At 37.3% G+C, this 23,058-nt stretch overlaps 1 protein-coding gene across 2 annotated transcripts in view; it reads right to left on the reverse strand.

Moving 5' to 3' along the window:
* Positions 1-23,058, reverse strand: part of TRIO (trio Rho guanine nucleotide exchange factor) — a 198,004-nt gene that overhangs the window by 83,060 nt on the left and 91,886 nt on the right. For both annotated transcript variants that reach the window (XM_026841539.1, XM_026841540.1), the window contains exons 18-30: positions 22,699-22,848; positions 21,137-21,251; positions 15,841-15,956; positions 12,482-12,604; positions 10,357-10,551; positions 10,129-10,244; positions 9,535-9,601; positions 8,638-8,747; positions 7,531-7,600; positions 6,977-7,066; positions 4,970-5,062; positions 2,747-2,858; positions 511-701 (exon numbers count right to left, since the gene is read on the reverse strand). In XM_026841539.1, coding sequence (XP_026697340.1) covers positions 511-701; positions 2,747-2,858; positions 4,970-5,062; positions 6,977-7,066; positions 7,531-7,600; positions 8,638-8,747; positions 9,535-9,601; positions 10,129-10,244; positions 10,357-10,551; positions 12,482-12,604; positions 15,841-15,956; positions 21,137-21,251; positions 22,699-22,848 — 1,548 coding nt within the window. The remainder of the gene's footprint in view (positions 1-510; positions 702-2,746; positions 2,859-4,969; positions 5,063-6,976; positions 7,067-7,530; positions 7,601-8,637; positions 8,748-9,534; positions 9,602-10,128; positions 10,245-10,356; positions 10,552-12,481; positions 12,605-15,840; positions 15,957-21,136; positions 21,252-22,698; positions 22,849-23,058) is intronic.

A 23,058-nucleotide genomic window follows, 5' to 3' on the forward strand; every position in this document is an offset into this window, starting at 1 on the left:
TTATTTACAAAGCATTATTTTAAGACTACTAGTCTCAGTAGACGTTCTGGAAGGAACTTTTCCATAACAAGGAGTTCTTGTCTTTCCAGATCAGTATGTGTAGGATATCCACCAAAATGAATCCTTACCATGAATATTACTACAACAAGCAAGATGAAGGCAGCTTGTCAACTCCTTCCATCTTTCTCCTTTATACAAATAAGCCTTAAAGAACCAGCAAATCATACACATAATTAAGACAAAATCAGTCCAGCCCAATCTTGACTTTCCTTTGTCCTGACACACCAAGATTGACATATAGCCTTCAGTAGTTGCTTTCTGCTTATTCTTTCTCCTCAAAAGCATGACAAAGCAGCAAAATTAGAAGATTCAGTCTACATTCCAAGGCTGTTCTTTCAGTGCAATAGAATGGTTGTTCAAGTACTTCAGGCACATTTAAATCATCTGAGCTTAGTTGCAGTCTAATCTAAACAGCTTTCTAAATATGATCACTTGTTCTCTCATACTTACAAACAATTTACTCTTGTAAATGTACTTGCTCCTTCCACTGGAGTCCTTCACTTCTTTACTGAAAACCAAGGACATCTCAAAAAGGAAAAGATGCCTCTCTCTTCCCTTTCGAATTAGAGTTTTTGGGTCCCACACTTGGAAGGATTCTTGAAGGATAAGCTCTCCCTGAGATTCTATATTTTCATCAAAGCCTAAAAAACATGAGAGGAAAGGTTCACCAAGAAAAGTTGATAATACAAGGACATTAAAAAGCACAGCTTCTGCTTATTGATATGATTTCCCCACCCCAAATACAGGTTGCAAAAGATGGGATTCCAAGGAAGCAATAAAAACAAGACTTGATTTCAACATTGCAATATACTAAATGTAACTGTAGCTCAAGTCTGTATCTAAATTTAGAGATCCAACTGTTAAGAAGTTTATCAACTCCTCTGGCAGTATTTCACCAACAAATGACAGATCTGTCTATGTCAGCTTCTGATAACTTCTTCTGTGATGAAAATGATTTCTAAGCTTCCTGCCACTGTAGGAAGTGAGCAACTTGCAAGGACACAGAGAGCACAGCAGGTTGTTCTGACATCTGCAAGCTTCCAAATGCCACCTTTTCTGGTGATACACCTTCCCTACCATCTACACAATAAGGATGCAAACATGTTCCAGTAGGGGATGAAAAAAAGATGGCAGCTTGGAGCTGCTGCTTCGTGATCAGCCTGCCTTTGAGGCATTCCAGCATTGGTCCACAATAAAGAAATATCAGCTGGTTTACTTATCTCGAGACATAACGTAGAGGTGAAGATTGAAAATATCAGCAATTTTACTTTCACTATGGTGGTACAGTGTTCTCCCAGTTTAATATGCAGCTTTAGCACTGCAGGATAAATTAGTCTACCATACTCTTCCGAGTGGTATTAAACTGCATTTTAAATAGATACTGCTTGTCGATATTCTCTGAACAGAAAAGCACCATCCTTCTTGAGAAAACAACAGTTCCCACTGTTCTAAACAGGGCAACAGTATGGAGAGCATTAGAGACAAGTTGATTCAGGATGTTCATTCAAAATCCTCCAGAGACATAAAGAGGAAATGTGCTCGCTCACTATATTTGTCTAACATAGGCTGACTCAACAATACATGCAAGATTTGTTACAAAACCTACTTATGTAGAAGATTAGAATATTCTCCAAAGTCGTATTTCCAGTGTTAAAAGATTATTATCAAAGCTGGTCAGCATTTATACTAACACCGCCTCCTGAACAAAGCATTTGGAACCCATCTGGCAAACTGACCAACATCACTATTGTTAAAAATCATGGAGGAGAGGTGATTTTGAGCATTCCCATGATCAAGGATCACATGTCAAACCAAGACGAGTTTTATAGTAACTTTCTTGATACTGGAAATTCCATGACAAGCTCCATTTTACTACTAGAAAACAGACAGGAAGAAAAGGAATATTAACTACAAGCACCTATAAATCTTTATTCAGCAACTGCAAGGTAAGGTAGCTCCTGCTTTTAGCTCAAAAAAAAAAGCCAAAGAAAACTGCTTTTATTACTAAATGTATGATGGCACCATCATACATGATAATGTGCCAATTACAAGACAGATTTTGGCAGAAAGCTGTTCTAAGCACATAGAAGCAATTACATCCAAGCTTCACTGTCTGCCATGAACAGGATTATGCTGTTCTAGCTAAGGCTCAGCCTAAATTGGCTTATGCTGACATTTTACTGCCAGAAGATATATTTCATTGCAACCAGAAGTCTGCTATGGAACAGTCAGCAAACAGATGTGAAAACGACAAACTTCTTGGAGACACATATTCGATGCATAAATCAGCAAAATCACCTCTAATACACTTATGCATCTCATAAAGAATTTAAGAATGCTGGTTGGAAAATGTAGCCAAAGCTATCATATCTGACCACTCACCTATTATATTTTAGGTGAGTAGAGGAGAAGTGTCTACATATTTTTCAAATCTGCAGTCGCAGATCAGGATGAAAGAACATTAAAAAAATTAACAAAACTGTCCTAGTTGTCTGTCACAGTTCATTTTCCTACATAAGTCTGTATTTTATATACCCTCAAATAAAAGTTATATAAAATACAAACCCAGAGATAAGTAAAAGTTCACATTCTTCAGATCTTCTCAACATGTAGTAATATAGAAAGTTATTAATCAAACTTAATCTACAGCATATGACTGAGCTGGAAAGCCAGTTTGAATCCTTACCTTCCAGCATGCTGAGGTGCATGGCATCATTAGCTCGCTTTGGCACACTAAGCATTACCTCCAGGCCATCCTTAATCTCACCTTTACCCTCTTCACAGCATGTGAGCAGCTCCTGCAAAAGATAAGCAGACATGAATACTCTGTCATGTGTTTCTACACTGAGGCAATATACAAATACTATTTCTAACAAACAACCATTTTTGGCATGTAAAAATATTTTTAATCTTCTTACTCTGCCAATGACATGACAGCATACTTCGTATTTATCATGATCTGTTCTTCAAGGAGCAACCCAAGCTTTCAGCTTACCACCTCTAATTTAAACAAGGTCATCTGCTTAGTAAGAAATCTTTAAAAGTTACATTAAGGACAACATTTTTTCTGATAAGCACAGACACAGCTATTGGATGCAGTGCTACACCAAGGCCCAGAACAATGCAGCTGCCAAGTCATGAAGATGGTGGAAAGCGGTAGGGCACAAAAGGACCCCTTCCTCCCATGTCAGTTTCTGCTTCACTGCACCAAAGACCTGCTCTGTACTACTGCTGATAACAGGATTTACATTGTTCCATTTTAAGTATTCCATGAATTACTCTATTCTGTGTTCACCCAGTTAAAAACATCCTACAGACAAAACTTTTGAATACAAACAAGCATTAACTAATGGACAGAAGTTAGAGAATGGAATATGCTGAAACATAGTGGAATTTAGGGCAATGCAGTTCCCTGCCCATTCAACATCCCACAGATATTAACATAACAGCACCTTAGCTGATACTTAAATTTCCTCACATCCTTTAAGTATTTGAACAGTATCAAGATAAAAAAGGACATATTATGTTCCTTCTGTTATTCAAAAGGCTCACTTGATTAATTTCCTCAGGTTAAATTCCCTTTTCCTTTTTAAAGACAAAGCCAGGTGATTCCCATTATTATCATAATTACACTATTTTTATTTAACTGCCAATACTACCATCACAGCAAACCACTACATCATCACTCCTGAATTTTGCATGACAACTCCACAGAAAAGTGAGTGTAACTATAAATATTCTCCAGGAGGCACAGATGACAAGCAGCTTTAATACTATTTGGAAAAACAAGCAGAACTTCTAGAACTGTAAAATGTTTCAGCTATCATTCAAGCTTTGAGCTCTCCATGCTTCCATATTTTACCTCTCTCTTCTTATAGAAAAGGGGAAAAAAAAAGTAGAAAAAGGAAACACAGGAACCACCAAATAAATCAATTTTACTACAGAGCAAAGCCATCTATCCCATCACTTCAACAATGTAACAGCTAAGGTATGTTTAAATTTTAAAAAAATAATTGTTGAAATCAATACCACAAAATTTCTGAAACACCACAGCCTAGAGTATTTTTATAAGTTCTAACTTAATCAAATTGCACCTTTTCACAAGGGGAAGCAAACCGTTTGTTTCAGTTAAAAATGACAGACTTGTTTTCATCCACCTTGACCTGAAATACCCTTCAGTGTTTTTCAGGAATTTTAGAAACAATCATTCATAGCAGTTCTCAAGTAAAAAGGGGAGAGACAGATCAGTTACAGTGCCTTTGCAGGCAATTATTACAAAGCAAGCAATGCCACCTAACAGAGACCTAGTGCAGTTCAAGAACACTGCTGCTCACTGTCCACTAAGTGAAAGCTCTAACTACAGGTTTCCAAGTTTTGTTTATTTTAACAGATACTATTACTTGGCATTTCCAGGCAACATTACAAGTAACAACTGTTTGTGCAACATCTCTATGGGTACTCAGTGTGTATATATATATTCATGTACATATTTTATATTATAGTTTTATATATATGTAAATAAAAAGATTAAAATTATATATTTTACAGTCCTTAATACCATAAACATAGCTAATGGCTTGCCAAAATTTGTTACAGAAGCCATTACAAAAATGCATCTATGTGGCCAATAATTACTTTTTTACCCTGGAAATGCAAATTCTATTTTCTAAGTAAACATTTGTAGAGAGGTATCTTTTTGGATTTACAGGAACCTGGACAAAAAGTTTCTTATTTATGCCTTCTGTCATTTTCAGTGGTCTCCTAAAAAAATATTGCAGCAATATTTGAGGCTGCCCAGGATGCTGTAGTCTCAGAATGTAGAGTAAAAACCAGCCCTCTTGATTTCAGCAAGAGCTTTTCTTTTTTAAGAACAGCAGAATCAGATAAAAAACTTTAAATTAATACTGACCTTTAAAAGAAGCTGGTACTTTGTTATCCTTTGGACAGGTTTGATAAGGTAAGAGGAGATAGAGTTGGCTAGTCCATGTCGTTGCTGTATCTCCTACATGAAAAATGCAAACATTTGAGGACTGTGAGCACCAACACTCAGATATAGATTGCTTTGAGGGCTATGCAATAATACACATTATTTACAAATATTATTTTAGCAAGGAGAAATAAAGACAGACATGATAACAAGATATTCAAGTCACAGCAAACAGTTATGTTGTGCATCTGCCCACTCACTTCGCATAAACAAAAGACTGTGAAGCATTTCAACAAACCTAAATACAAATAGCAACAATCAGGCATACCAAACATGTGGCAATGCCCTTTTTAAAAAATTAAAATCTCTATTGCTTTTGTTACTTACAAGAGAGAAAAGAAAACTAATTTCAGTGTTCCAGGGAACAGCCAAGACTATCACAGGAAGGCTGAGGTGGACGTTTCTTAGCACCATCTGCTAGTTTAACTGTTAATGGTCATGGAAATAATTTTCCCCCACAAGGGGGAGCACGAAATAATATTTTCTAACTAAAGGAAAGAGGTTACCAAACATTTAAAAAGAAAACAGCCACTTACAAACAAACAAAAAACAAAAGACCTCTACAAAAATAAAAGAGGAAAACAGAACTAGATGGGATAAATACTAGATTTCAAGTACGGATCATGGTTGAACTCCATGGCCAGCATTTGCCATTTATCACAGTATCAGATATATTTTAATCACACACTTTCAAACAGCAAGTTAGGCACTGCATCTATGTGCTTTCTAACCATGATTACAGTACCAGAAATTCTGAAGATAGGATACACATGACATTTTTACATGGTCCAGTGGTGGCATCAATGGAAATTCCTGAAGTTACCTGTTCACAGAATTAGGTCTTCCCACTTCTAATCTACTTTAGGTGGATTAGGGGATAGAGAGCTCTGGATACACTGGTAAAACAGAGGATCAAAGGGTGCTCCTTTGGAGGTGGTGGCAAGAATTTATTTCTAATACAGTTTTAGCAGAGCCTTTTCTGGTTTTTTTTTTTTTTTTTGTTTTTGTTTTTTACAATAGTATTTACTAAATTTTTCTTTGAATTTTTTTTGGTCATATCTGCCTGTTTTCCTGTAATTTACCTGCTTTTCTTCAAATACTGTAAACTTTAGGGGTGGCACAGAAAGGCTTTACCTTACGATGTTCAGAATCTCCATCTCCTCAGTGATAGACTTTTGAAATTAAGACCAAGAACTTCAGGGACTTTGATTTTTATTATGTCTTTCCCTCTACTTCTACTAACAACTCTAAAAAAATTTGTGGTGTCACTATACAGCTAGTGGCTCAGCACAGTGGAGAAGGAAACAAAAAAGGGGTAGAAAGCACCCTAACTGAATCATCTTCATACATGTTCAACCAAAATTCATTCAGTGTGGCCGAAATTCCTTTATAAAACTTCTAACAGCTGCTACATATTGGTCCTTTCCTAAGCAGAATATTACACATAGACCAAGTAACTTTGTGACTGAATGAACAAGGTGGTTGGTTTAGCAGCTCTCAACAATGGTAGTCAACTGAATTATCACTACACACAATTTGAGGGTGCTCCAAAAATTTAACAAAGATTTCCATCTTTATTACGTATAATACAAACCAAGCACATCAAAATTTTAAGATTTGCAGAATGTGCTTGTGAGAGATGAAGATTCATGTCTCAGCCACTGCTGCCAGAACCTGCTTCCAGTTCTTAACTGCTCTGACACGTGACAGCAACTTTTTACATTTGATTTGACAGCTTTATGAGACCAACTGAACAATATAAGTTAACCATATGAGATACAATATTAATTTTCTTAAGCTGACACTAAATTGCAGAATTAGTACTGGGAAATTTGCATTTTCTTAAGAAATCAGGCACTCAGCATAACTGCAAGTACATGAATCAAACTGCCAAAGCATACACTTTCAAGATGGACACAAAGTACTTACGTCAAAGTATGCTCCTGCATGTTCTAATATCAGCTGGGTAGAATCTGGCTTATTTTTACAATAAGTAACATACATTTGGAATTTGTCTGCCTGCAGAACAAAACGCAAATTTACACAGGTTATCAGAGAGCATCATTTCTGTCTCAAAGTTTTTACAGTTATCAGATACCTCGTCTCTCAAGAAATTGAGAAAATATACAGAATTATTTTTCCAAACTGGTAGCATAAGAACATGTATCAGACAAGTAAGACTGAAAACAATAGCAATGTATGCAAAAGTAGTTTATTTGTAGCTAAAACAAAGATACCAAATCAAACCTTAAAGTACATTTAGGCAACTTGCATAAACTTCAAGAGCAGCTAAGCATTGCCATCTAACAGCAGTGCCTTAATATTTTTCTCCCAGTTAAAGATACTCGCATTTTTACTCAAATTGAAGCAAGGGGTATTTTTACATATTTTATGAATTAAAAGGGGACCTGAAATCAAGAATCTGTCCCTTCATGCTTCCTATCTCCCTTGTTACTTCTAAACGTTAAGTCTGACTTCATTACCCAAGTGACAAAGCAGTGTCCAACATCTTCTGGTAACTGTTCATATTTTTCCAGCTCCTTGAGAAATATACTATAGATAGAAAAGAAACAAATAGTACAGAGGAACATGAAACATTTTCATTAAAGCAGCTGATCTGTTGTTTGTGAATAAAGGCAGTTACAAAACGTGCTGCAATTCATACCAACAGAATGAGTTAAAGAAATAAAGATAACAGGAATGGATAAAAATGTGCAATAACAGAACTAATATAAACTGTAATTCAATATAAATTCTGATATCCAGCAGACATGAGTTAACACATGAGAATACACAAAAATTTAGTAACTACTGCTGTTTTCCATCAAGGTTTCCTACTGTTTCAGTTTCAAGAAAAGTTTAGCCTCCGTCTCAAGAAAAAAAAAAAGGTGACTTGCTTTTTACATGCTCAAGTTACCACAAAGCATACAAAGAACTGTAAAATTAGGTTCTGGAGTACGTTAGGTATATTTCATTACTTAAAAGAATCACAACCCAATACAAATACCAAAGAATTAACAAAGAGGGAAGATTCAGAACAAGACTTCTGTATACAGAACTGCCTAGGAAGTACTCCACTCAGAAGAAATGTAGTGGACAAGCCTCTTTCATGCTCTGTACTCAAGTAAATGTAACAATGGCAGGGCATTACCACAGAAGCTTCAAAGAGCCCCGAGTGAGCAGGGAGCCCTAATCTTTCCCACTAGCAGTCGCATTTAGAAATCAGGAATGAGGGTTCTGAAGGAATGAGTGTCTTGAACTGATTTTTGTGCTATACCTGCATTCTACTGAGTTCAGTGGTTTCCATCTCTTTAGAACTGGAAAAACTACAGCAAAATTTTAATGTATTCAAATAATTTTTTAAAAACTGAGAGATGTCCAATTCTGAAAAAGACAGTTTCTAATTGTGTACCCACCTGGCTTCAAAAAGCAACAACTGAAACAATTTAGCAATGCAAGAAGAAATCCTTTAGATATTTTTTTTATGGTAAAGCATCCATTATTCATGTGCACAATATTTTCGTTAGGAAATCCCTCAGGTCATCATATGAATTTAGCAGTAATATGGAAATGGAAGATAAGTCACTCACTTATTGTGGAACTCATAGATTTCCTGCATGTTTCCAAAGATAATGTGTTCTTTGTTTACAATACCAGGTGGAATCTCCTCAACTCCGCTTGTCATTTCCCACAGATATGTCTGCCCAGAACAAAAAAGATACATGAAAAGTCATGATAAACTCTGAACAGAAGCACCCAGATATCTGTAAGCATACATTCCTGGAGAGAAACTGGGGAAGATCCCACAGCATCACCATCTCCAATTGTGACAGTACCTGTTGTTTCAAATATACGTAGTGATTTTGACAGTGAAATCCACATTCTAAACCTGACAATTTAATACAGTCCCTGAGACATCATCATTTAAAATGCAAAGTGTTCTTGACAATCTCTAATGCTTCAGGATATTCCTTATCAAGGTCATGTCTGCAGTCTAAAAGTTCATGCTTTGTGCAACAGCCAACACTGAATATTATTTGCTTCAGCATAACAATTAGTGGGCACTTTTCCATGGAATCTCTCTGAATTTCTATTCAAAAAGTCAGCGAGTAGCAGAACATGTGATACAGATAATGAGAGCATTAACACAAGCTCTTCTCTATTGCTGGCAAAGCAAATAAAGTAAACTCCTCCTTTTTCCCCTCCCCTCTCTAAAACAAAAAACCCCACACTTTTATGAATTGGGAAAGGAGCAAATGCTGAAACTCATTACTGACAAAAGCAAAACATATAGGATAAATTCTGAAGTGGCTGTTATCAGGTGTAACTTCAAGCTTCTTCTTTATAGCAGAAAAGGTACTTAATTTGGCCTATGACTACAAACCAATCATGCTCGGCTATTAAAACCAGAAAGAAACAGAGAGCAACTGAATGAATCCTGTCTTCAAAGATCAGTTAAAAAAAAAAAACAAACCCAAACCACTTACATCCATGCATTCTCGGAGGTCTCTTACGTAAGCCTTTTCTGTCTGAATTAGCTCAGCCATAATGAACCTTAGGTGACAACAGAAAGAATAATCAAATCTCAATCTGTTAGATCATTATGAATGCATAATAACCAGAATACATCTTTCTCCTCATCAGCTTTTGCTTTTTCCACTGCTGCAAGAAAAAATGAGAACTAAAATGTGAAGAGAGACAACAGATGAAAGAAACATAAGAGGTAACATCCCTCACATTACTAACCAGTGCAAAAAGAAATGGGGAAGGAGATGGAATTTTTTTCTCAAATGCTTTTCACAGCTACAGTCATTTAACTGTTGTCCTCCATCCTCCCTCCTCCCCTTACACACTTATTTCATATTTATAAAAAGAAAAAAAAGCATGTTAAGAAGTCTAACATAGTTTTGAAAGTTTAAGATTTAAATATGTGAATAAAAGGCAATAGGAACTATTGAGTAATATCACTCTTTTCAACATTTATCCAATTTCTAAACTGCCAGACAAGCCATGACAGGTGTTTCATTATCAGGATTGATTTATGCATTCTCATTGACTAAAAATAAATAAATGTATATTACTCTTTCCTGCGGGCGGATTTTCGTTTTTCTTCATTAAGTTCATGAGCAGCATCACGCAGTTTCACCTCTGACCCAGGGACACTGGCTGGGATTATATCCAGCTGCAAGCTTTTGCTCTTTATTAAAGAAAGGAAGAATTGATTAAGGAAAGAGGCAGGAGAAAACAAATAGCTAAATTAAATGCAAGCAAAGCTTTTTTGTCTGTCATCACACTCAGTTTTCTCTTACCGATTTATTGGAATCAGAGGAAATACCCAGAGCTTTCTCTAAAGAGGTCCTGTATTTCTCCATGCGCAGGGAAAAGTCTCTGTACCTCTTATCCACTGCTGTGACACATTTTTTAATCTCTGTTGCATGAGCATGCCCTTTTTCACAAAAGCCATCAGCCAGCTGTATCAACAACTTCACCCTCTCTTTGGTTTGCTATGAAAACAGGAAAATATCGAACAGTTACTAGCTCTACCTGTCATGAAGGGGGTCATTTTGCTTAACCTGCTACTAAGTGCAGTTGGAGAAGCCATCAAAGGAATTAGCTTCCTCCTCTCTCTTCCCAGATCTCCTTTAAACAGATACCTTTTTCTTAATAAAAACAGCACAAGTTGAATATAGGTTTCCTTGAATTTTATTATTACATGACTAGAAGCAGGTTGTTTATTTTTCTTTCAAAAATGTGCTCCATATCTAACCCACAGATTAAAATTCTGCTAGGCAAGCTTTTCAGAGCATGAGTATTCTCCTCACATCAACACAAAGGGGTTCTGATGCCGAAATGGATATTTTGTTCATTACCACTAAAGCACTGGTAGTAGACCTGGCTCACAGTCTCAAGAATCTAGCTCCTTTAGATATCACTGAAATGTTGAGATGGAGATAAATCTTGTTATATGCTTTCCACTTTAATGGATTAAGACTATATTCTTTAGATCTTTTTTATATTATGTCATCTTGTCACACAGTTGTTCAGCAGAAACTAAAAATAAGTAGTCACCACCAAATCTGTAATTAAGTGCTTTTCCCAATTAACAAGGTGCCTAAGACTATTCGCTTTCTTTCATGTAAATCATAAATCATTCACAATGGAAGAGTTTATATCTCCACTTCTCTCTGTCACGCTGACACCATGTCAAAACTTACTGTCAGGCCAGTGGTAGCAGGCAGTTAAGCAAAACAGTCAATAAAAACTTGACTTTTATGTCACTTGGAAAGTCAACAGTGTTGGGTTGGTGGGATTTGTTTGTTTGTTTTTCCTTTTTCCCCAATTCTTTTTCTTTCCTAATGGTCCCTCACACAAGCATTTCTTTTCTCTAAGGAATCAGAAAGGGCTAATACATCCTTCCCAACAGGTAGCAAAACGCCAAGGGAGTGGCACTAACAACATCCTTTCAAAAAGGGGCACCCACGTCATCTGCTGACTGACAGAGGAAACAAGGGGGACAGTGGTGCTCTGCTTGCTGGAAGGGATCCAGCAGAACAAAGGCAGGAGCCAAACTCGGAAAGAAGAAAATCCAAGTTTGAAAAGCACAATTGATCTCTGTTCTTTCTGGATTCTCTTTTCTCCCTTTCCACATGTCCCATGATCATCTCCAAGTCTCTTGTCTTCTGAGTTGGTCCTTCAGACAAATGAACATTTGCTTACTTTCTTGGGCTCTATTTCTCTATGAAGAAGGGGGAGCCAAGGGGCAGAAACAGGTGACAGTCTGAACAGGTGACAAAACGAAACACAGAGACAGACAAAGCTACATAAAGCTCAAGGTACTTCAGTCACACACTAGTTGACTGTCTTTCACACGTGAAAGCTGGTAAGCCTCACAAGTGACATGTGCATCTCTGTATAGGCCTCCAGAGATGCAGAGTAACATAACGCTACCATGGCTCAAAAAAGTTACAGCAGAATCACAGAATACTTCAATAAAATGAGTAACCTAACAAGTAAAGCTTTAATTTTTCTACCATCTTCTAATTAAATCACAGCTGAATGCCTTGTTGTATTTTATATCCTAAATGAACATGCAATAATCCTCAGACAGGAGGATATAAAAGTGGAAATCAAAGGTCCTGCAATGTTCATAGGCTTTTTTAAAAACATTTTTAAGCTATCTTACTACTATTTTTTCTTGAGAAGCACATAGACCTGATGGAACAGTGATTACCTTCTGATTTATCTTTTGATGTATTCTGTTCCCAGCAGAAATAGAGAGAGAAAGCCAATGCAAGTAAATAGATCTTGATGGACACATCGTTGGGTTTTTGATTTGTGGGTTGGTTGGGGGGGGGAAGAGAGTGGAGAATTTGGGGTTTCTTTCTTTCTTTTTTTTTTTTTTTTTAAAATCTTACGTAATTTTATTTATGTTACCTTTGCTGTGATCTGAAATTCTTCATGTTCTTTTAACAGCTCTTGAGTGTGCTGGATACTGGAACCAGTGGAAGTATGTGTAGATAAATAAAACTCTCCATTGTCATGAATCCATTCCAGAGCCTAAATAAAGCAATGAAGGAAACAAGAGAAAAGGCGATGTACTTTTGCCAGTAAAAAACATCTGTAATCAGTATTTCACCAACACAGATCGGCCACAGGTAAATTTTACTCTATGCCACCTGTGGCAATCACCTAATATCTCTACAATATCAGACAGTTTGTAACTCTGAAATAATTCACTTAGTCTATGAAAAAAATGCTTAAAGAATTAGACAACTGACACATTAATCTGAATACTTCAGAGAAGTCCACTACTACCAGACTACAGTAGTCTACTATTAAAAGGTTCTAACTATGTCTATAGCTTTGTTAGTATACTTCCTAACTGAGGAAAAAATCACTTTTTTGGTGCAGCATGTGACAACTGTACTCAGAAGCGTGCATTTTCCAACTTGTAAAAACGTACATAAGACTGCCAAATGTGTAGGCTAAACTTCCTAAGCAAATAAGATTTAACTATCATTTTACTGTTTACTTGACATGTATTACAGACTCACAAAGTATGGTTTGTAGTTAACATGTACTTCTAGAAATTAAACCTGTAGCAGAGGAGGAATGGGGAGATGTATCAGTTAAACCAGTTAATGTATGTATAGGCAGTAAAAGTCAAGAACGAAGAACTGCAAACTAAAATTGTTTCCTTTCCACATTGTGGCACCTTACTTTCTCACAATTATGAACTATGCTGATCCATGTTATTATCTTTGTTCTACCCACATTAATATTTGCTACCCTTTTAAGCAGTGGTTGTGAGGAATCCTATTCTATGACTACTGGAAAAAAAAAAAAAAGAGTCCTCTCAAACTCTCACATGTAAGTAAAAATTTTAAAAAATGTAACTGAAGACTGACATTAACAAGTTGTTTTGCAGCTCTAAATACAGGCTACTATAGCAGTATGCAGAGGCACATGAACTTAGAAACTTCCTGGTTCTGACAAAGACAGTATCAGATGTTCAAAGAGTTTAATATAGTTTGCTTAGAACTTTCTTGTTACTAAATGCATGTGTATCTTCTGTGTCTTCAGTAAATGCATGCAGCACTAGACAAAAATTTAACACCCTAAGAGAAAAAGTAGTAGATTGCTAATGGGTCCTCATTCTTCCTTTTATCTCTCTACTTTGAGTTTACCCTTTTATCTATCCACCTTACTAAGAACAGGAAAAGTTTTATATTGGTGCACAGTAGATAGTATTTTTCAAGAGCATAACCTTACACTGAATCAAAAAAGGCACTGTCTGTATTATAATTCCACCAATACTTTAAGCTCATCAAGGTTGTGACTGAATAACTCTTGATTCTCTTCCTTCCACTCAGGATGCTTTTGCCTCTTGGTACAAGAACTAAAGTGAGTAGAAAGCTTTCAAAACTGAACACTGACTGTGAATGCTAGGATGCCATTTACCTAGTCACATACCAGTCCAGATGCAAGCCTGATTGAGATGGGCCTGTACTTTTCAAATATCACTGACTGAAACAAACCAACAACTCTCAGACTACTGTCAAGAAAAGGAAGATTTCAACCAACCACCTGCCTGATCCCCCTTGTCATTCTAAGGAATCTGCAAGTGAAGACTGATTTGGACAAGCAGCATGGCTGTCACTGATAATACAAACAACATTCATTTTGCTACTTCTCACTTTTAACTTTAACCTTTTTTGGTAGGTTTATTGCACAATGCTGGAATGAATGATAATTTCCTCCCCAAATGTTGCCCTTTCATAAATTTTTGGCAGCTCTCTAGAGCCACAATATGACAGAAAGTTCATCTCTATATTAATTCCTACAGTTTAGATCAGTTTTCATTTCATGTGAAGCTCAGGATTGTATGGTAGAGACACATATCACCATACAAACACTGAAGAAATCAATCTGGTGATCAGGTGAGCCCTTAACTCTGGAACAATCTGAGAGCCTATTATTGCCCTCACAAACTACTCTGGTATCTATCTCCATTGCAGGATGTCAAGTTCTGAAAGCAAAAAGAATGGGTTCTTCCAACTTCCAAACAAAAACCTAAATGAAGACAGCAGTATTTCCATCTTTTAGCTAATCAGCGTGAAGTCCATATATAGTTTGCTTTGCTTTGTGATGACTGAACTGGTGATTGCTGAAAAATGGGATTTACAATTAAAATGCTGATAAATCTTTATTTCCAGTGTTTGACTGTTAGTCAGTAATCTCCATACAAAAGCAAGTAGGTCATGTGCTTGGCAGAGGTTGAATTTAAGGTTATTCAAAAGTGGGGTGAGAGGCAGGGAAGGGGTGGTGTTGGTGTTTTAAAGAGATATTAGTCTTTAACTTCACTCCAAGATTCATCTTACATTAATTTCTTTGTGAAAGTATAAAAGATAGACTTTAGGAATGTCTCAGGAGACCAAACAAGACCACTAGGATTTAAGCCAGTCTAAACTGGCTGTTAGAAAGAAATAAAAAATTAGTTTTTGAGTTCTTTAAAGTAAGTCTCACTATTTTTCAATAAGTCTAACTATGGGCGTTGTGTCCTTTTCTGCAGAACAGGAACAGATAGCTTCCTTTCTTTGTCCTATATCCAGTTTAAAAAAAAAAAAAAAAAGTAGTAAAAAACCCACTGCAGATCATTCCAGTTACTAGTTCTGCCTTGGAAGCCCCTACCTATTTTTATGTTCTGTGTTTTGATTAGCAAAGGGGATTTTTTTGTGTGTGTGGTAGCTACTTAATAGTTCTTTCCACACTGATAAATTCAACAAAATACAAACAGGTGGATCTATCATGCAAGAAAATACAAAACCAAGTACACACAGAACTGCAAAACTGAAGTCATTCAGTTATTATTTAATGAGTTATCCAACTTGTCAGTTTGCTACAACTGCCAATCAAATTAATTAGATATTCTTTTCCCCCAATATCTGAGAAAAATGTTGCTGCCTGTTATTTCCCTAGTCAAATTAGGTATGTGTATAAAAGTTAACAAGCCTAACAATTTGTCAAACACAAGTTTGCAGAAATGAGATTTACCAGTAGCGGATCAAGCTGGCAGAAGCAAAACACTACCTTTAGGTTACAGAAGTAAAGACACCCTGCCTCAACAGATTTAGTTGTTCTGCATTAAAGGAAAAGCAAATAATTTAAATTACTTTCTATATTACTAATTGATTTTTTAGCCATTTGAAACATCAAAGTCAATGGCAAATTGGTTATTGTGGGACAAGACAGGGTATGTCACACTGAAGAGGATTTTTATATAAACGCCTCACCTGTTTAGCACTTCTTTCAAACACCACGTACTGTTGGCATTGGTCAAGACGTCTTTTACGCATGGTCCAATAATGCAGCACACGGTTCTCCCTCTGGAAGAGTTCATTCAAGATATCTGAAGAAATGAAAATAGTTTCAGAGGTTATGACAACCAATTTTCAAATACCACATTAAAATCAGTGGAATAAAATACTATATACTGTAGAATTTACAATATACTTACTGTTTCTGTTACTTTTTGTTTTGTTCGTTTTCCTGATATTCATGAAACACTGTTACTTTTTCATTATTATTTACAGAAACATTGGTTGATTAAAGAAACTAGAGATGCAGTTAAAACTTACTACCTACACCTTTTTTCGCTAAAATATTTTTCACATAGGGACTGCCACTGCTTATAACAGAAATGAAAATGTAGGCTGATAAAGATGGTTCTTGATGGGGTTTCCTCAGAAAGGACAAGCATGCACAAGTAATCACAACATGCTTAACATCTCACATTAAAGCATAATAAAAAATAACTTTTCTGAATATACCAGTCTCCTAGAAAATATTTTAATAATTTAATACATATAGGCAAATGTATAACCCTAGGTCACCACAAGAACGAATGCAACATAAATAGATACAGAAACCCAAGTAATAAAAAATACACAATTACCGAGTTTGTAATTTCCCTTCAAAAAAACCCCATCAAAACCAACAGCAGTATAACTGAGCAAGCTGACTTGTTCAGATATGAATGTTCATTGAGCCTTGAGAGAATTTTGAGGTAATCAGATAATTAACTCCACAATTTGTTATTCCATTCCTGAGTATCAGAAACTGTCTGCCATTGAGAAAACAAATCCAAATTCCACCTTTAACCTGCAATTCCGCATGTCTGGGTTATAAATTCTTCCTGGATAGCAAAGATCTTCTGCTTACAATATGCAGAAGATCTTATCTGAACAATGCTTCTTTAATGCTTATTGGTTTCGTTCTTCAAACAAAAAAATCCTAGCAGTTTCTTGTGAAGTTTCACTTTACCCACTGCTTCTTCCAGAGAAGCAGCCCTACTGGACTTTGCAGCTACTGCAAACCCAGGCAGTGAGCTGAAATACATGGAAATGGGGACACCCAATGTCTCTGCCAGGCAATTCTGTCGGAAGCACATGGAACCCAAGATGAGGTCTACCAGAAGCAGAAGAGACCACAGAAAAGGCTCATTCTTCACAATAAGTCTTTATTTGCCTTTCCTCTTATACTCACAGCTGGCTATTTTCCATAATTATGAATGTAGGCTATCAGGTGCTAGGGTTCTTAAGGCCTCTGCATTCCCCTGCCCCATTGTGCGGGTCCACCATGACTAAAAGCGAACAACTCCAAGAAACAGTTTGACAGAGAAGCTCAGATAAAGGGACCCTGAGGAAAAAAGCACCTCTTCCTCTCTTAGTGGACTCTGGGACCAACTGCAACCACTTGTCACAGCCTTCCTGAGGATTAAGAAACCTGTCTGCATCACTGCCAACACCCTCCTGCTTGGAAGCACCATACTCCCACTTGCTACAGAGTATTGAGATCACCTAGGACTTGCTTTTGGTTGGAATATGGTCACTGTGGCCAAGGTTTTCTTCCTCCTGGGCAGGCTACCTTCAAATATGCCTCAATTAATCTGTCCCTTCGCCAAGGCATAAGCTGATCTCCTATGAGTCTCACCTGCTTTCTCAGTTTTATTTCTGCCTTATGCCACATCCAAAATGCTTGCTCAGAACATCTGCCAGATTTTGCTGGGCAAGGTGTGTGGGGGTGGGACACAATTATCATTATACAATGCAAATACACCTAACTGCATATACCATATAAAATGAGACTTCTTAATAGTGACGCAAGTGAAACAGTTCTGACAAAGAGCAAGCAAGGCGAATTTAGCTAATTGGAACAGCATTTGTTCTGTCAGGACACAATACAGATGGCAAGCCAGTGAGAGATATTTGGCTGGACACCATTAATGTTACTGCCATTAGTTTTCCGAACTGACAAGGAAGAGAAAAAATATTCTATTAAATACTCAAAGGAAGTTATAGAACATCAATATTTAATACTAGGTTTGGATGAGCAACTCTAAAGCCTTCTGACCTACAGTTCCTGTTGTTGTTATTGTCTTTGATTCCAACATTTGTTAGGATTGCTTCCTAAACTTTCACCTTATTCTCCAGCCTCAGAGAGCTTTCAGCTGTATCTATGGTGCCCTCTCTATCAACCTATCTAAAAATATAAGCACCACTAGACAAGCTCCTGCACTATGTTCAGTTGCAGCCCATAGAGCTGAGACAGGTAACAAAGCACCACACAAAAATCAGCAGCAGAAGCCAAGATGAAGATGCTCCTTTTCTGAGCTTGACAACAATCGTCACTGACTCTGAATCCACCTGTCACAGCAGTTTCAGGCCACAACTCCTTCCTAAAATTCAGCTTTGGCATGGTGTCTGATATAGTATTTGGATACTCATAACTGCAGGTCAAGGAAATTATTTACATCTGCATGAAGGAACAAAAGGACACCTCTCAGAGTTCAGTACCATTGTGATTCCTGTTTCCCATGAAACATGTGCTTCGCTAAACTTTGCCTACATTAAGACATTGCTTTTCTAGGTATCATAATCTGCAGCTGGGAATAATGATCAAGTATGTCGCTGAATGATGTTTTTGAAAAATGCTCAGCAGTTATGCAGAAACTCAAGGGTTACTAAAGTTTTGAAAGTGCATTTATGTACTATATACTGATCCCAGTCTGGCACACTGTTTCAAGCATACACCTGAGTATGAGTGCGTAATGGTCCAGCAGAACGTGTGTAACTTCTATTTCACCAAAATGAAATAAAGACTATTATATTTTTCCTCTATCTATTTAGAAAAGAGATGAAAAGAGATCTTTTTCCTTACATGCATATTTGAACACGAAGATCAGAGTGAACTTTTAAATCATTTGGTCAGCTACCACCATACCACTGAGACCTAAAAGGAAGGAGTCCTCGCTTGTTTTATCTTAATTCATGTTTAATTCTCAGAAGCATATCACAGAATCATAGAATCACAGAACTGTCTAGGTTGGAAAAGATCTTGAAGATCATCCAGTCTAACCATTTACCCAACACTGACAGCTCCCAACTACACCATATCCCTCAGCGCTATGTCAACTCTACTCTTAAACACCTCCAGGGATGGGGAATCCACCACCTCCCCGGGCAGCCCATTCCAACACCTAACAACCCCTTCTGTAAAGAAATGCTTCCTAATATCCAGTCTAAACCTTCCCTGGTGCAATTTGAGGCCATTCCCTCTTGTCTCATCACTTATTTCTTGGTTAAAGAGGCTCATCCCCAGCTCTCTGCACCCTCCTTTCAGGTAGCTGTAGAGGGCGATGAGGTCTCCCCTCAGCCTCCTCTTCTCCAGACTAAACACCCCCAGTTCCCTCAGCCGCTCCTTGTATGACACGTGCTCCAGAGAGTACATAGCTTACTTTTACTCTGCTTGGGTATTTTTGTTGCTTTTCTTGTTGCTTTTTAAACATCTATCATTCATCCAGGATCTTAAATGTACACAGAGCATGCATAGCACTGCAGTTCTGACATATAATTAATATTCTTAAGGACATTAGCAGAGACCTTTCTATTCTTTCCTCATCTGAATACATTCACCTTTCTCAGAATGCCTGTTCCTCCATAGATTTCAAAACTGAATTTTTTAAAGTTTGTCTGAAAGTCCTAACATTTTTTTTAATACTCAATAAGTGTGATTTCTACAACTTCCTGCTTGCTTCTGCTTTGTTTTCTTTGCCTGCTACTAAGAGAAGAGCTAAGTGATAATTGTCAGCGACATGTCTTCAGTTATTGATACTGCCAGCATTTGTGTTGAAATTTTGTACGGTTCTATAAACACTGATGCCTTAGGGACAGAGGAAAAACAATAGTCTTAGCTCCACAGGCTCAAAATTTCAACTGCCACAGTCCGATTATTTCCTTAGAGTGAAAAGTATGGCCAATACCCTATTATCTTTCCAACACAAAAAATACCACACAGGACAATTTTCAGTTTGAGTACAATCAGATACATGAGTAAGTTTAACGCAAACTGTTTTCCCCTTGTAGTAAAGTGAAGCAGTGAGCACGTCCTTTTCTAATAGAGTCATCATGTAAGTTAGACTGGAAGTGATCTCTGGAGGCCATCTGTTCCCATCTCCTGCTCAAAGGAGGACTAACTTCAAAGTTTTTCAGGGGCTTGTTCAACTGAGTTTTTTAAAAATTCCCAAGGGCAGAGATTCCACTACATCTCTGGGCTACCTGCTCTACTCAGTGCTTTTTCACTCTTGCTGTAATAATTTCTCCTTATATCCATTCAGAATTTTCCTTGCTGCAACTTTTTCATCTGCTCTTATTTCTGTGTTCCTCTGAGTTTGGCTCCATCCTCTGCATAACTCCCTTTTGGGTAGCTATAAACAACAATTAATTAGACAATTAGACTTCTCTGGTTTTGAGTCTGTAGCATGGCCTCAGTGTGCAGTCACAGCTTCAAAACAGAGTGAGCAGACGATACCTGGCAAATAAATCAGTAAAATGCCATATTTATTTCTGAATCTCTGATCTCTGTCTGCCTACCTCACCCATCAGTTACACATACCCCTATTAATTTCTCTACTTTTGTCCCTGAAAGCCCTACAGGTTTCTCTCTCTACTCCATTCCCCACAGTGCATGTTACACCTTAAAGCTGTAATTGTTCTTTCCTGCCTCATATCAGCCTCACTACCTATCTACACATCTAATTTAAACATGTCGTCAGTTATCCTGTACTTCATGAAGTTCCTTAATACTGCTTCAACTATATGAAGGGCCCAAGGGCATCATTCAAGGGATTATCTTGTATTGTGCTGGCACTCCCACAGAACTCGCAGAATGCACCACACTAACACACTGAGTAAGCTTATAGTAATCAGCTTCCATTTGGCTTCAGACCAAATATTATCTTGTGGAAGTTTACTATCTCATTTTCTCAACAAAAGCAGCACATCTGAGTCTCAAACTGGAAGAATATTAAGTACAAACAGGACATACATAAATGCAAAGCAACTTCATTTGGGTGAAATAATTTGATGACTGGCAGCTCCTTCAAAGTGTGCAAGCAATTTTAATTATTTCCTGTTAAGCCTGACAGGAACCTTTCCACTTGGGAAAGCTTCACTCCCCCATCATCACACACACACCACAGGACATGATGTTCACATTCTATAGAGTAAAAAAGAACAAGAAACTTCTTACTTTTAACTTGCTGTTCAGGTGCTTTGATGTGTGTCACCATCCCTGGCATGTTTACGCTGTTCCTGTGCAGGTATTTCAGGAAGACATCAGCATTCCTCCGAGCCAGTGTGCAAGCCTAGAGAGTCAGCAGTATTACTTTATTTGAAGATGCCCAAATATACAGCCAGAAAGAGATGAAGGACCTTCACTCCCTTTTGTGCATTTACCACCCCCTCCTATTTTAGAAAGTGTTGCTTGTTAAATCCTTCTATAAGTAAGCCAATCCAACAATTAAAATAGTTTTCCCAACAAATAGCAGTTAATTCTTATCTGGCAGGAGAAAAAAAAACAAAACAAGAAACCCAAACAAAATGCTACTCCTTTTATCTGAAGATCCTGAAAAGCAATTACCTGCTCTAGAACTTTCAGAATGTCTCAGAGCTCACAAAGAAGTTTGTGTATGTGCCATAAAGTTATTTATTGTGTAAACGGAGTGCGTATGCTTATGTACTCACCTGGATATTCCAAAGCATCCACCAGTACTTTAAACAAAAATTAAACGCACCACTGAAGTGAAATCAAAAGTGCTAAAATATTAAGACATGCCCTTAAAATATGGGCAAGGCCTTGAGGGGTTTCAGTCATCGCCACTGTATTGCCAACACTCAGCTCATCTAACTTCTCCATCTTAATGTACACCAAGTACTACATATGGGCTGGCTGCCTTGTTTTTAATAAGCAGGACATAAAATACTACTTTAAAATGTTAGATAAAGGTAGCATGGTTTGATCCAGTAACAAAGACACTAAGTGATTTCTCATATTTTTTTAAAATAAAGATTGGTAACTGATACGCCAATTGTAGAAAGATCTATTTGACAGTATACTTAGAGCTGTGATAATATAATTTTGAATGTTCTCATCTGTGCACTGAGAATAAAAAGGCTTTTAATAAAAGTAAGTTTTACACTCTTAGTCGTCTTTCAAGGTCATACTGGAAAAAGCCTTTGGTCACACGGTTAGTTACACTGCTTTGCAAGAATCCATCACACATTTATTCAGTATGATCAATACCTTCTTCACTAGGGCATTAGCTGGAGTGAAAACCTTCCATTTATCTAAAGACTATTACAGAAACACAACTACTCCCAGATGCTTGTTTAGCAGTTCCCTGCTCCTGTACTCTACTGTAGTCCAAGTACCTGTGAGAGCTGCTCTGATGCACAGGCAGCAATGGCACTATGTGACTGTCACTTCTCTTCCAAAGCAACAGCCTTTAAGCATTCTTTACAATGACAGTCGCTCAAAGCAGCGATTCCCAATTATTCTTCAGTCACAGCGGGAGATCTGACATCTAGTGAGGTTCAACAGGAAATATACTTATAAAACTGTCTACAATTTTATGCACTTAGCAGTATTCTCCTAATCACTGTCAGAAGCAGTTAATGTGTCACTTCCCACATCTTTGCAGTTTGGGACATACCTGTAGCTTTTGAATGGGCACATTTCAGCACTGTAAGAGTGAGCATTTGACTGCACATTTTCCAAGAATCAAAAGACCACACAAAGATGGCAAACCTTACCTTTAGAAATGCCTCCTTCTGTTCCAGGTGCTTGCTTATCATGGGAGTAACATGATCTGTTTCAGAGTTGGGACCCAGCTTGTCTGCTCCCCCACACCAGTCTTCTTCTCGCTTATATTCTTGCTCCAGGCTTTCCAGCACACTGCACACCTATCATGAAAAAGTCAAACTCAAATAGAATTCAGTAAGACAAAAATTTAAAATTCAAGCCAAAAAACTGGAAAAACAATCTACCCCTTACATATACCTTAGTTTCTGACATGGTTTTACTGGGACTTAAGAGAAGGCAACAAACTTTGTAGCTTTGCAGGCACTGACCTACTTACAAGGAATTGGCTCAGAAGGCTATCTCCACCTCTG

This window comes from Athene cunicularia (genome assembly GCF_003259725.1).
Source record: "Athene cunicularia isolate RWA chromosome 2 unlocalized genomic scaffold, athCun1 chr2_part1, whole genome shotgun sequence".
In the NCBI taxonomy this organism is placed as follows: domain Eukaryota; kingdom Metazoa; phylum Chordata; class Aves; order Strigiformes; family Strigidae; genus Athene; species Athene cunicularia.